The 12,933-nt window shown below is 41.2% G+C and overlaps 2 protein-coding genes across 4 annotated transcripts; both read left to right on the top strand.

Annotated features, from left to right (window-relative positions):
• Window positions 1-68: 68 nt before the first annotated feature.
• On the top strand, window positions 69-5,721 carry LOC125544060 (pentatricopeptide (PPR) repeat-containing protein). 3 transcript variants are annotated; one of them, XM_048707598.2, is made up of 15 exons: window positions 69-2,312; window positions 2,408-2,515; window positions 2,608-2,661; window positions 2,755-2,835; window positions 3,012-3,181; window positions 3,437-3,587; window positions 3,665-3,870; window positions 3,959-4,099; window positions 4,178-4,253; window positions 4,333-4,431; window positions 4,497-4,553; window positions 4,646-4,702; window positions 4,789-4,869; window positions 4,978-5,079; window positions 5,172-5,721. In XM_048707598.2, the coding sequence occupies exon 1, from the start codon at window positions 248-250 to the stop codon at window positions 2,309-2,311; it is 2,064 nt and encodes a 687-aa protein (XP_048563555.2). In that variant the 5' UTR covers window positions 69-247; the 3' UTR covers window position 2,312; window positions 2,408-2,515; window positions 2,608-2,661; window positions 2,755-2,835; window positions 3,012-3,181; window positions 3,437-3,587; window positions 3,665-3,870; window positions 3,959-4,099; window positions 4,178-4,253; window positions 4,333-4,431; window positions 4,497-4,553; window positions 4,646-4,702; window positions 4,789-4,869; window positions 4,978-5,079; window positions 5,172-5,721. The 3 variants fall into 3 exon arrangements, with proteins under 3 accessions (XP_048563555.2, XP_048563554.2, XP_048563556.2); XM_048707597.2 differs by having other exon boundaries at window positions 2,456-2,515; XM_048707599.2 differs by having other exon boundaries at window positions 2,456-2,515; window positions 2,608-2,646.
• Window positions 4,261-5,295, top strand: LOC147979935 (myosin-17-like). Its single transcript, XM_087515403.1, has 7 exons — window positions 4,261-4,281; window positions 4,366-4,431; window positions 4,497-4,553; window positions 4,646-4,702; window positions 4,789-4,869; window positions 4,997-5,079; window positions 5,172-5,295. Exons 1-7 carry the CDS (start codon window positions 4,261-4,263, stop codon window positions 5,293-5,295), a joined length of 489 nt encoding a protein of 162 aa, XP_087371529.1.
• Window positions 5,722-12,933: the final 7,212 nt, after the last annotated feature.

Consider the following 12,933-nt stretch of genomic DNA (forward strand, 5'->3'; position numbering starts at 1 on the left):
CCCAAGAGAGAGAGGATGTTCACTGGGCCCAATGGGTCTCCTACATGTTCAGCCCAAATGAACCCGTAGGTGAGGGCATCCCGGCTAAGGGATCGGGCATAGGCGGCGGCAGGCGTGTGTGTTCCTCTGTATCGAGCTGCGCTCGCGATCCTCTTCTTCCCCTTCCCCAAGTTGTACTCGAATCAGGTCTGTAATCGCCATAGATCGAAGAGGGAGAACCAGAGAGTGCCTCACAGACGGAGAAGAAATGTCTCGCTTCCTCCTGCGCCGCTTCCTCTGCTCCTCTTCCTCCACCACTCCCGCAGCTGGCGCAGGTTTCATCCGCGAGCTCGCCACCCTCCTCGCCGCTGGCCGCTTCTACGCCTCCGTCGACCTGGCGAAATCACTCCTCCTCTCCTCCCAGCCACCAGCCACCTCCGTCCCCGACCTCTATCACGCTCTTGTCTCCACCGCTGCCGCCTCCCTATTCGACCCGCATCCCCCATCCTTCCTCTCCGACGCCGCCTCCGCGCTCGTCGTTGCCTCCGCTCGGCTTGGCCTCCCCGACGGCGCACTCCGGCTACTTTCCCTCCTCGCCGACGCCCGCGCAACTCTGCCGTCCCTATCCTCCTGCAACCTTCTCCTTGAGTCCCTCCTCTCCCTCGGCCGCCACGCCGACGTGCGCCGGGCGTTCGACCTCCTAAATGCCGCCGGGGCACGCCCCGACACCTTCACATGGAACAAGGCCATCCAGGCGTGCGTCGTGGCAGGTGATGTCGACGAGGCTGTCCGGATGCTTCGTCGGATGGATTGTGAAGGCCACGGCGCCCCAGCGCCCAACGCCTTCTCATACAATGTGGTCATCGCTGGACTGTGGAGAGCAGGAAGGGGTAGTGACGCTGTCGAGGTGTTTGATGAAATGGGAGAGAGGGCTGTGTTGCCAAGTCATATCACGTACAATACGATGATTGATGGACACATCAAGATAGGGGACTTGGAGGCTGGTTTTAGGCTGCGGGATCAGATGTTGCATCATGGCCTGAAGCCGAATATGATCACTTACAATGTGCTGTTGTCAGGGCTGTGCCGTGCTGGCAGGATAGGCGAGACGGCCACAGTGTTGCATGAAATGATGTCACGAAAGATGGTGCCGGACTGTTTCACATATAGCATTCTGTTCGATGGTTATTCCAGAGTTGGAGACTCGCAGGCAATGCTTTCCTTGTTTGAGGAGTCTGTGAAGAAGGGTGTGAAGATTGGGGCTTATACTTTTAGTATTTTGCTGAATGGTCTTTGCAACGATGGCAAAATTTCAAAGGCAGAAGAGGTACTGCAGACGTTTGTAAATGCAGGACAACTCCCAACAAGGGTTATCTACAACACTCTTATCAATGGGTATTGTCAGATTGGAGAGCTTGAAGGGGCCTTCTCAACCTTTCAGCAGATGAAATCACGCCTTGTTAGTCCAGATCACATCACCTATAATGCACTAATAAACGGTTTGGGTAAGGCTGAAAGGATCACAGAAGCACATGCTTTGGTCACAGAGATGGAGAAGAATGGAGTGAGTCCTAGTGTGGAAACTTTCAATACGCTTATTGATGCATATGGAAGGGATGGGCAGCTTGAAAAATGTTTCGTTCTACTTTCTGATATGCGAGAGAAGGGGCTAAAGCCAAATGTTGTCTCCTATGGTTCAATTGTCAATGCCTTTTGCAAGAATGGGAAAATCCCGGAAGCAGTAGCTATTTTGGATGATATGTTCCATAAAGATGTTTTACCAGGTGCACAGGTGTACAATGCGATCATAGATGCATATATAGACTGTGATGCCACTGAACAGGCTTTTACTCTAGCTGAAAAGATGAAGACTAGTGGGGTACCTCCAAGTATAGTTACATGCAATTTGCTGATAAAAGGCCTTTGCAAGCAGTCTCGGATATCTGAAGCAGAGGAACTAATTCACAGCTTAAGAAATCATGGATTAACTCCTGATGTTGTCGGCTATAATACTCTAATATCAGCATGCTGCTACAGGAGCAACACTGATAGAGCTTTGGAGCTTCAGAAAGAAATGTGCAAGTGTGGCATCAAACCTTCATCGAGAACATATCGTATTCTTCTGAGTGCATTGGGTGGTGCAAGAAGAATACATGAGATGGAAAATCTGTATAAAGAAATGTTGGACAAGGATGTTGTTCCTTGCAGTCGCATTTATGATATCATGGTTGAGGCCTATGTGAAATGTGGGGATGAATCTAAGGTAGAAGCTCTGAGGAAGGATTTCTCGGAAAAAGGGACATCAATTGATTATGACACATCCGTGACTTAGTGTGAGTTGAATACAAGTATAGTGAGTCCAATTTCAAAACGTTGAATTTGTTGCTCAGTAACCCAATTATCAGAAGTATTTCTTTTGTTTACCTAGTGAATCTTCAGAATGAATAGCCATTGATTACACATACAACGTCAACAGGCTGTTGCAGTTTCTCCGACTGCGAAATCATTAGCTGCCTATCCCAGGTCTCCTTTCCAAGTATGTCATACCCCTGGCACTTGCATTCTGTACAAATACACTCTTATTTTCATCAAAATGGCCTAATATTTCAAATTAACTGACTTTGTTAGCTGAGAACTCCGAAGATTGTGAATGCTCCGAATGGGGAGGTAAAATCACCACCAGTAAGCGAAAAGAACATTACCAAATAGATGAATTATAATTCAAAAAGTAACTGCTATAACAAATAAATTTTCTATATTAATACCTTTGTGCAGGATGTAACCCCCATCTCACTGAATCTCAAAGAACTTGAGGCTGAGGAGAAGCCTCAAAAATCACTTAACGAGAAGCAACAGGTGTGCTACTTGTTGACTACACCTTTGTTTGTTTAATCTTTCCGAGTTATATACCTTTTTTTTCTTCTTTGACCCTGAAATTGTATCATTTATGTTTCTAATGAGATTTCTTTTTCATCATAAATATTTTTTTGTTAACATCATATATGTATGTATGTTTGAATTCTATGCTCCAGGAAAGCCAAGACCTGCTAATCAAGTGTGTATCACAAGATTTGGGATTCCCAGTGGTAGGGCTATTGCAGCTTGCATTATATAGAGGTGTCTTCTGCATTGGAGATCATTTGAAGTTGAAAGAACTGGTGTTTTTGACCGTGTTATTCAAACGATAGGCTCTGCTATAGAGGTAGGTAATACCTATCGCTTGTTTTTTTGAGAACCATTCTTTCTGGGAGAAATACTCATATTTTGTTTAGTTTGATTTAATGAACTGATATCTTAGGCCTTCATGATAGACCTTGAGTAACACATATAAATAGAAGGGGTAATAACAAAATTTAAAATTGAAAATGCTGCAACAGCATAAGTTTACATTTCCTTTTTCCGTTTATTCTATATGGATACTGCTATACAGTCATGTTCGAATTGTTCCTTTCCAAAGGTCCAGGACAATAACGACAAGTTAGCGTATTGGCTCTCCTATTCATCCACATTACTCCTACTTCTACAACGGACACTGAAAACAACTGGAGCAGCTGGACTCACTCCTGAGGCGAAGGTCAACTGCTACATCTTTTGGGAGGGTTTTTTCGGTAAAACATCTTTATCCTGCCCTTGCTAGTTTTATAGTCTGAGAAATTCTTAATTTTGTTGTTTTTGAATACACAAGGGAATTCGAGCTTCACCACAAAGTGCTGCGCGACCTTTTCATGGTAGCCGCTTGATTGGACAACTAGGTGATCTTTGTCAAGTTGGAGCCAAGTATCCTGCTCTGCTTTTCAACCAACAGCTTACAGCTTTCCTCGAGAAGATATATGGAATGATTAGAGACAATCTGAAGAAAGAGATATCTCCATTGCTTGGTCTTTGCATCCAGTTATGATTTATTGGCACTAGAATTCCTTTTATTTTACAGAAAAACAGTAACTTCAGGGTTAATTTTTTACTGTTACATGTTTTACAGGCACCAAGAACATCTCGTGCAAGTTTCATAAAAGGATCTCATTCTCAAGCAAATGCCTTGGCCCAACAAACTCTGATCGCACATTGGCAGAGTATTGTGAAAATATTAACAAACTACCTGAATGTTTTGAAAGTCAATTATGTATGTAACCTAAAACTCTAAATGGACACACTATTTTTAAGTATGTATGCATTAACATGTATTTTATTGATACGTCAGGTCCCTTCATTTTTAATCAGCAAGGTGTTCTGTTCACTCAGATATTTTCGTTTATTAATGTCCAGCTGTTCAATAGGTAAGAGATGGCTCTTGCACTACCGGCCGTATATTTTACTTCTTCCCGTTAGGATTTTAAGATATCCTGTATCTTGCAGTCTGCTTCTCCGACGTGAGTGCTGTTCATTTAGCAAGGAGAATATGTCAAAGCTGGATTGGCTGAGTTAGAGCAGTGGTGCATTTATGCCACTGAAGAGGTAGTACCGGTGATTTTTTTTCCTGGTGATATTTAATTCGTGTGCTAATTTTATGTGGTGCACAGTATGCAGGTTCTTCCTGGGAAGAGCTGAAGCATATTAGGCAGGCCGTTGGATTCCTTGTACGTGTCCTATACTGATTAGATGTCTATTTGCAACTTTGTAAGTGAAAATTGTATGTATAACCTAATGATACGTGTACTTGTATTATTAGGTAATTCATCAAAAGCCTAAGAAAACAATGAAAGAAATCACCAACGATTTGTGCCCTGTAAGTGACTTTGAATTCACTTAAATTTCGGCAATCATTAAAGCATATCTTAGTTGTGACTTGTCACATACTTCAAAAACTTTCAGGTCCTTAGCATACAACAGCTAGCTCGAACCAGTACAATGTATTGGGATGACAAATATGGCACCCACACTGTTTCATCAGAGGTAAGCTTGTTATACTTAATATAATTACCGGTTTATTCAAGTTTCATATGTTACTGTGTCAGCAAGTGGTGCTATCTATGTTCCTTTACTACTTCCCATTTCTGTCAGTGAACCAAATTGGTTGTAGGTCATCTCAAGTATGAGAATAATGATGACAGAAGACTCGAACAATGCAGTGAGCAGTTCTTTCTTGTTGGATGATGATTCAAGGTTATTTCGTGTTCCAAGTTCAATACTAATTAGTTTGCTACAGTAGTTTTGTGCCCCTGATCTAACATTGCCCATGATACTTCAAAACACAGCATTCCATTTTCGGTGGATGACATCTCAAAGTCAATGACAGAAATCGAGGTAACGGACGTTGATATGCCACCTTTGATCCGGGAGAATTCTGGGTTTAGCTTCCTACACCAAAGAAAGGACTAAGCGGGTAGTCCTTCCGCTCACGGCTTCCACATTCCTTTCCCCACTCGATCTGTGCACAAATCATGTATATGCTCGTGGCTTTTCTTTCTATCAAATCAAATCTAGTCTGCTCAGGTTATTTGGTAGATCTGTTTTATATTTTTCGTTAGGTCCTGGGTTTGATTGATTGGTTATTTCTTCAGTTTGGCTCCCCTTTTTGTTGGGAGATCAATTTTATATTGCAATGCCAGGGGGGTCGGATGCCTTTGCTCAGGATGCCGAGCTGCTATTGGAAAAGCTCGTCGTCCTTTTATCATCTTTTAGCGTCTGGAAAGGTTTTACAAGGCTACTAGTCAGCCATGCTGTAAATTGCAACGAAGATCATAGTTAAAAGAAATTGCACATTGACGTCTGATATTTTTGGTGTATCCTGAATTTAGATGTTTATTGTCTGTTTTTACATCAGAATCATACTCCCTCCATTCCATAATATAAGATCTTATTGCATCCAATATGACGAAGGGAGTACATCCGTCACCCGGAGAATGCTTTTAACATCTGTCACTGGGAGAATGCCTAAAAGCCTGCTGTGTAATGCCAAGTTTTTTTTTCTGAAACCGAGGCAAAAGATTTGCCTCGTATATTAATTAAGCAGAGAAGAGGTTTTGTTACAATAGGCACCCTTACACGACATGAGAGATTACTCGCGCAAAATAGTGGCCCCTAATTTCTTTGCCCAGGCAGCGACCCAAAGCTTTGCCTCATTGATAATGGAAGCGAGCAAAATAGCTGGCGGAGCACACTTGTGCCGGAAGATTCGTGCATTCCTTTCGTTCTAGATTGTCCACGAGATGAGCATAGTCATTGAGGCTATCGCCTTTCTGTGAGGAACTCCTGTGCCAGTCAAATATTCCCACCAACTCTTGACGGAAGCCTCCAAATGCCATGAAGAGGTGTCCAAGTGCATAAGCTGAAATTTCTCAATGACCATCTTCCAAAGGCGGATGGTGTAACGACACTTGAAGAAAAGATGAGAGCCGCTTTCTTGCTCTCTTTTACAAAGAGGGCAAAGACCATAGTTCAGCCAACCCCGCTTGGCGAGCCTATCCGCCGTCCAGATTCTATCTTGGGTCGCCAACCATGCGAAGAACCTTGCCTTTGGAGGCGCCCAAGCCTTCCAAATCATGTGCTCCAAGGGGGAGAGAACTAGCCCGAGGAATTGTGCTTGATACGCGGAGGCGGCGGAGTAGCGGCCATCGGTCGTGTGCTTCCATATAATGGAATCCTTGAAAAGCTCATCAAGATGGAAGTTGTGCAAGAGCATCCAAAGGGTGAAGAATTGCCGGATGTGCTCGATGGAGACGGTCGTGTGTGTGTGTGTGGGGGGGGGGGGGGGTGTTCTTGAGAATTCAAGCATTGTTTTTTAGGGCCTCTCGCACCTTTCAATTTTTCTTTATGAAGGCCTCAAAAATTAGGGGAGCAACATCTTTTGGTTTGGCTCTATGCAGCCACGGGATTCCCAAAAGGGCGTTTTGGCCCCATTCCCCACAAAGATGGTGGTTGAGGCATAGAAGAAAGATATGTCCGCCTCGTCGCAAGGGTTGCCCAAACCAACCCACATCTTATTTGGTTCCGTCCATTCAAACCAATGCCATCTCAGCCGCAAGGCGCAAGCAAACTTGGCGGTGTTGAGAACTCCAAGGCCACCGTACTCCGTAGGGCGGCACACTATATTCCAATTTACCTTGCACTTTGCTTCTGTGGTCTTATCCGTTCCGGACCACAGGAAAACACGCTCTAGCTTGTTCACATTTTGCAAGATGGACGGAGGGACAACCAAGGAGGTGATGAAGTAGACCGCAAGTGAGGAGATGACAGATTTTACTAAAGTTGTGCGCCCAATGGTGATAATGTTCTGCCCCTCATATGCAACCAATTTGCTCGCCACCTTGTCTTCAAGGAATTGGAAATCCGCCTTCTTCAGCTGCCAGACGAATAAGATAGCGCAGCAAATATTTACTCGAAAGATGTCGCTCTTTCTAGGGATGACTCCAGCATGGTTTGAATACAAATGGAAGATTTACCTTTAGTGGCGCAAGCTAATATACTAGGTAAGCAAAGGCAACAAGCTAGCTAGCAAACACAAAAAAGAAACATTGAACTTGTAGACAAAAGTGAAAGAGAACCCTAAACTTGTAATCCTGAAAATCAGCACACCAAATACTCATGATCCCTGTCCGTTTCGACCCTTGAGGGCGTTCCCAAATATGAATAGTCGGTATGGTAGGTCAAATCCTGGGATAGTTGGCTGCAGATGCAACTGAGCCGGCCCATCAAACACGAAGTGAGTTTTCCCCCCTTTTTAAACGTGCGACGTAAAAATAACAAAAAAAAAACACTACGGCGAATCGAACTTGCGAACTTAGCGCTGCTGAACTCCACCTACTAGCCACAGGACCAAATGACTCCAAATGACTGTTATAATTATATATAATGAGAAAGCTGGATATTTTTTGAAAACATGTTTTAAGAGCATTTTTTTTGAAAATGTAAACAATTTTTGACGGCCACAACATCAATATTTGAATACATCTGTTAAGGGCTAATACATTTTGAAACTGTGAACAATTTTTGAAATCCCCAAACATTTTTTAAAGTACAAACACCTTTTGAGAAAAATAGAACATTTTTTGGAAACTCAGTGAATTTTGAAAAGTGAACACTTTCTGAAACATCAACATTTAAAAAAAATGGGAACAATTTTTTAATCCAGAAAATTTTTTGTACAAAGTTTCAAAACATGTTCGGTTTTTAAAATCTTGTTCATAAATTCCAAATGTTCGGGCATCTAAAAATATGTTTGCTCTTTTCAAAAAAATAGATGTTTAAAAAATGTCTATGGTTACTATTTTTTATAAAAAATTAAAAAATGTTTCCTGGTTTCCAAAAAGTGTTTGGAATTTTCAAATTCGGTTTGCACTTAATGTCCAAATTTTCATAAATTGTTCACAGATGTCAAAAGATGTTCGAAAAATATTTGGATTTTCAAAAATAGTGTAACATTTTCATTTTTTTATTTTGTAAACTATTTGCATTAAAAATATACTCTAGATTTAAAATTGTTCACCCTTTTTGAAGAAATGTTTAGAATTTTTTGAATTTTTTTACGTATATGAACGCTCTTGTTTGTTCTTACCTTCTTATAGGCGTCGTGCTATCTATCAATACGGGCATCCTTCAAGGCGAGTGGATAGATGTGGGCACTGCTAGTGTGAGACCCCGAGGTCGAGTACTGTCCAGCACTGATGTTTCTTTCTTGGGCCCATGGACCGGCTGGGCGGGTCCGGTTGGCTAATACTCCCTTTGTCCAGAATTTTAGAACTAAAATACATCTAGATACATCCATTTCTTCGACTAGTATTTTCTGTGGGAGAGAGTATTTTTTTTAATCGCCTAGCTCTTTTTTTCAGCGCTCCTTATAGAAGACAAATGGCTTTGTTTAGTTAAAAAATGTTTATTGTCATTACAAAAATCTTTAAGATGTTATCATTACGAAAATGAAAAACAAAGAACCAAAAAAAAAGAAAAGGAAAGGAAAAACAAAATAAAAATGAAAAAAGGCCCATGTACCAGCAGGGTGGGGCCGGTTGGCTAGTATTTTTAGCCGCCGAGTAATTTTTCGTCGCTCGTTATAGAAGACAAGTGGCTTTGTGTAGTTTAAAAAATGTTTATTGTCATTACAAAAAAATTAATTTTTTATTATCATTACATAAATTAAAAACAAGGAAAATGGAAAAACAAAATAAATTGAGAAAACAATGAAAAATCAGAGCAGAGTGAGCGTGCGTGCAACTACACAACTGGGCCAGCCCGATTCGTTCTGATGTCCAGCCATCTAGTCAATGATCCTAGGATTTGGCCTACCACATCGCAAATACTGGCTAAACACCCTCAAAGTTTAAAATAGACCGCATCAAATGGTTAGGTATGCTGATTTTGGGAATTACAAGTCCAGGGTTCAATTTAGTTTTGGTCTACAAGTTCAAGATTTGTTTAAACTTTTTTCTTTCTTGGGCCCTAGGACCGGCGGGCCCGCTATTTTGATGTCACCAACTGAAACAAGGGAGCAACTAGTTAACGAGCACTCCTTTGAGAGCCTCGCAACGATCAGCGTCATTTGGCGCACTCTCAGCCATTCGCCACGTGTCGCGCTTTGGACACTTTCTTCGGATTTTTTTCCACGCGTTTTTGGCTTTTTTCCGTTTTTTTCTACGTTTTGGTTTTCTCCTAGTCTTCCTTAGCTTTTCGATCAAAAAAATTTCGATTTTTTTTGCATGAAAAACACGTTTTTTTTTCTTTCGCGAAAGTTACGGTTTTTTTTCGCGAGAGGCACGGTTGTGCTTTAGCGAGAGTCACGGCCGTGCCTTTCGGAAACGAAAAAAAAACGCGTTTTCTGTTTGTTTTCTTTCGCGAGAGTCACGGTTTTGCTTCCGCGAGAGGCACGGTTGTGCTTTCGCGAGAGTCACGGTCGTGCCTCTCGGAAAGGGAAAAACAAAACGCGTTTTCTGTTTTTTTTTCGCGAGTCACGATTTTGCTTCCGCGAAAGGCACGATTGTGCTTTCGCGAGAGTCACGGCCGCGCCTCTCAGAAAGGGGAAAAATACGTGTTTTCTGTTTTTTTTCGCGAGAGTCATGGTTTTGCTTCTGCGAGAGGCACGATTGTGCTTTCGCGAGAGTCACGACCGTGCCTCTCGGAAACGGAAAAAAACGCGTTTTCTGTTTTTTTTCCTTCCACGAGAGTCATGGTTTTGCTTCCACGAGAGGCACGGGTGTGATTTCGCGAGAGGCACGGGCATGCCTCTTTCGAAAAGGGAAAAAAACCATGCTTCCGGTTCGGTTTTTTCGTGAAAAAAAAGTTCGTCAAAGCCTATCAACATGAGATCTAATTTTAAAGATCTCGACGCGAGGAATCCAATAGCGAAAACGGTTTAAGATTTGAATGCATGGTTTAAAAGATAAAACGTTTTGAATAAACGGATCTACGAAAAAAGGAAAACTCCTATATTGCGACAAATGACGCGCTGTATATACGCCACTTTTGTAACCTTGAAAAGTGGAGTGTTCTTTGCAACGAGTACTTCTTAATTAGTGATTTCGCGAGATAATTGCAACTATAGTTCTTGTACTCGCTGGAGACGTCCAACTCAGTCATGGAACTTACGTATTGCTTCAATACGGTCCCGATACATGAAAATACGTGATCAATACGGTCCCTGAGGTTGAAATGCCAGTCTTGGCTCTACGTGTTGCATACGTACTGTGTATTTCACCATATGCCATGTCAGACTGGCCCGCCCGTTAGGTTGGACCCATATTCAGTGGGATATTGAGAAATAAAAAGAAAAATGCGTGTGAGGCTGTGGTTCGAACCAGAAACATGTGGGCCACGAAACGAGCGGTAGCCACCAGACCAAGCGTGTACGCGTGATATTTGAGGAGATGCACGCACTTATATGCATTCCTCCTTATAAAAAATCTATTTAGTTTTTCTGAGTGAAAAGAAATATAATTAGGTATTCACAGTCCTTTTTGGGCTGTACGGGCCTGTTTATTTTGTTTTATAGCTATGGCCCAGCTGTCTTCTGCGTGTTCTGTTTTTTTTGTTCATGTTCATTTTTTTGCCAGTCACCTATTTATGAATATGAACATGAATAGGGTGCGAGCAAACCCTAAAGAAAACATTTGGCGCGAGCAACCTGGTGCGTACCCCACTGAGCCCACTGCATACAGAATTTTTTTAATTGCGACTGTTTTTTAATACATGATTTTTTTTTCAAATCGGTCAACATTTTAAAAAATTGTGCTGAACATTTTTCGAATTTAAAACTTGATTTTAGAATTGAAAAAATGTTTACCTTATTTTTGAAGTTGCGAAAATTTTCTTAATTCATGTTTTTTTTACAAATTCGTCAATACTTTTTGAAATGGCGTACCTATTTATTTGAACTCGTCAACAAGTATTTTTTTGCATAGGCGAACATTTTTTTTAATTTGTGAATAACTTTTGAAATTCAGAAACATTATGTTTGTGATGAAAAATTTCTGAATTCATCATTTTTTTCAATCAGTGAACATTTTTTCAAAATTTAGGAAATATATTTTTCTAAACATGATGCATTTTCTTGAATATTTTCATAAATTCAAGGACAATTTTTGTGTACACAAACTTTTACTTTGGAATCATGAGCATTTTTTGAATCAAGGAACATAAAAAATTCAATACCAAGTGTGTGTGTGTGTGTGTGTGTGTGTGTGCGCGTGTGCGTGTGTGTGTGTGTGCGTGCGTGCGTGCGTGCGTGCACTCCCTATATATTTAGTCTTTTGTACAAGTTGTGAAAATTTTCTAAGTTGCGAACATTATTTTTTGGAATTTTCTAAGTTGCACTAACTATATGTATGTGAGGAGATGCACTCCCAAAATGTTCACCATATTTTTGAAGTTGCGGACATTTTCTAAATTCGTGAACTTTTCCAAGTTAGTGAATATTTTTTGAATTAACGAATATTTTTGGAAACTGCGTACATGTTTTTTGGAACTCGTCAACAAGTTTTTTTTGCATAGGCAAATATTTTTGAAATACGTGAAACAGTTTTTAAATTGAGTAACATTTTTTTGTGACGAACATTTTTGAATTCATCAATACATTTTTCAGTGAACATTTTTAAATATTGTTTTGAATATTTTAAAAAATATCACGGACATTTGTTGTAGACACAACGTTTTACTTTTTAATCATGAACATTTTCTGAATCGATGAACGTTTTTGCTTTCTAAAATACTCATGAATATTTTAAAATTCACGTATATTTTTAAAGAGACACTGATATGCTTTTAATATGTAGTGCATCCCCATGTTTAACAAGATCACGCAGTCGGCCTGTTGGCCCACTCTGGCAGTGGTTGGGTAGAGCTTCTGGGTTCGAATCCCCCTTGTGTGTGTGTTTTTTTTCAATTTTTTCAGCCCACTGACATATGGGCTGCATATGAATGTGGCCTCCACTACAGAAATACAAGATGTGTATGTGACGTGTAAAGTCAGGACTGGCGTTTTAACCACAGGGACCGTATTGATCACGTAATTTCATGTACCAGGATCGTATTGAAGCAATACATAAGTTTCAGGACTGAGTTGGATGCCGCCTACGAGTACGAGGACTATAGATGCAATTATCTCGTGATTTCACTGACATATGGGCTGCATATGAATGTGGCCTCCACTACAGAAATACAAGATGTGTATGTGACGTGTAAAGTCAGGACTGGCGTTTCAACCACAGGGACCGTATTGATCACGTAATTTCATGTACCAGTATCGTATTGAAGCAATACATAAGTTTCAGGACTGAGTTGGATGCCGCCTACGAGTACGAGGACTATAGATGCAATTATCTCGTGATTTCACTGACATATGGGTTGCATATGAATGTGGCCTCCACTACAGAAATACAAGATGTGTATGTGACGTGTAAAGTCAGGACTGGCGTTTCAACCACAGGGACCGTATTGATCACGTAATTTCATGTACCAGTATCGTATTGAAGCAATACGCAAGTTTCAGGACTGAGTTGGATGCCGCCTACGAGTACGAGGACTATAGAT

The sequence above is a fragment of the Triticum urartu genome, chromosome 3A (assembly GCF_056163025.1).
Source record: "Triticum urartu cultivar PI428250 chromosome 3A, HENAU_Tu73, whole genome shotgun sequence".
In the NCBI taxonomy this organism is placed as follows: Eukaryota; Viridiplantae; Streptophyta; class Magnoliopsida; order Poales; family Poaceae; genus Triticum; species Triticum urartu.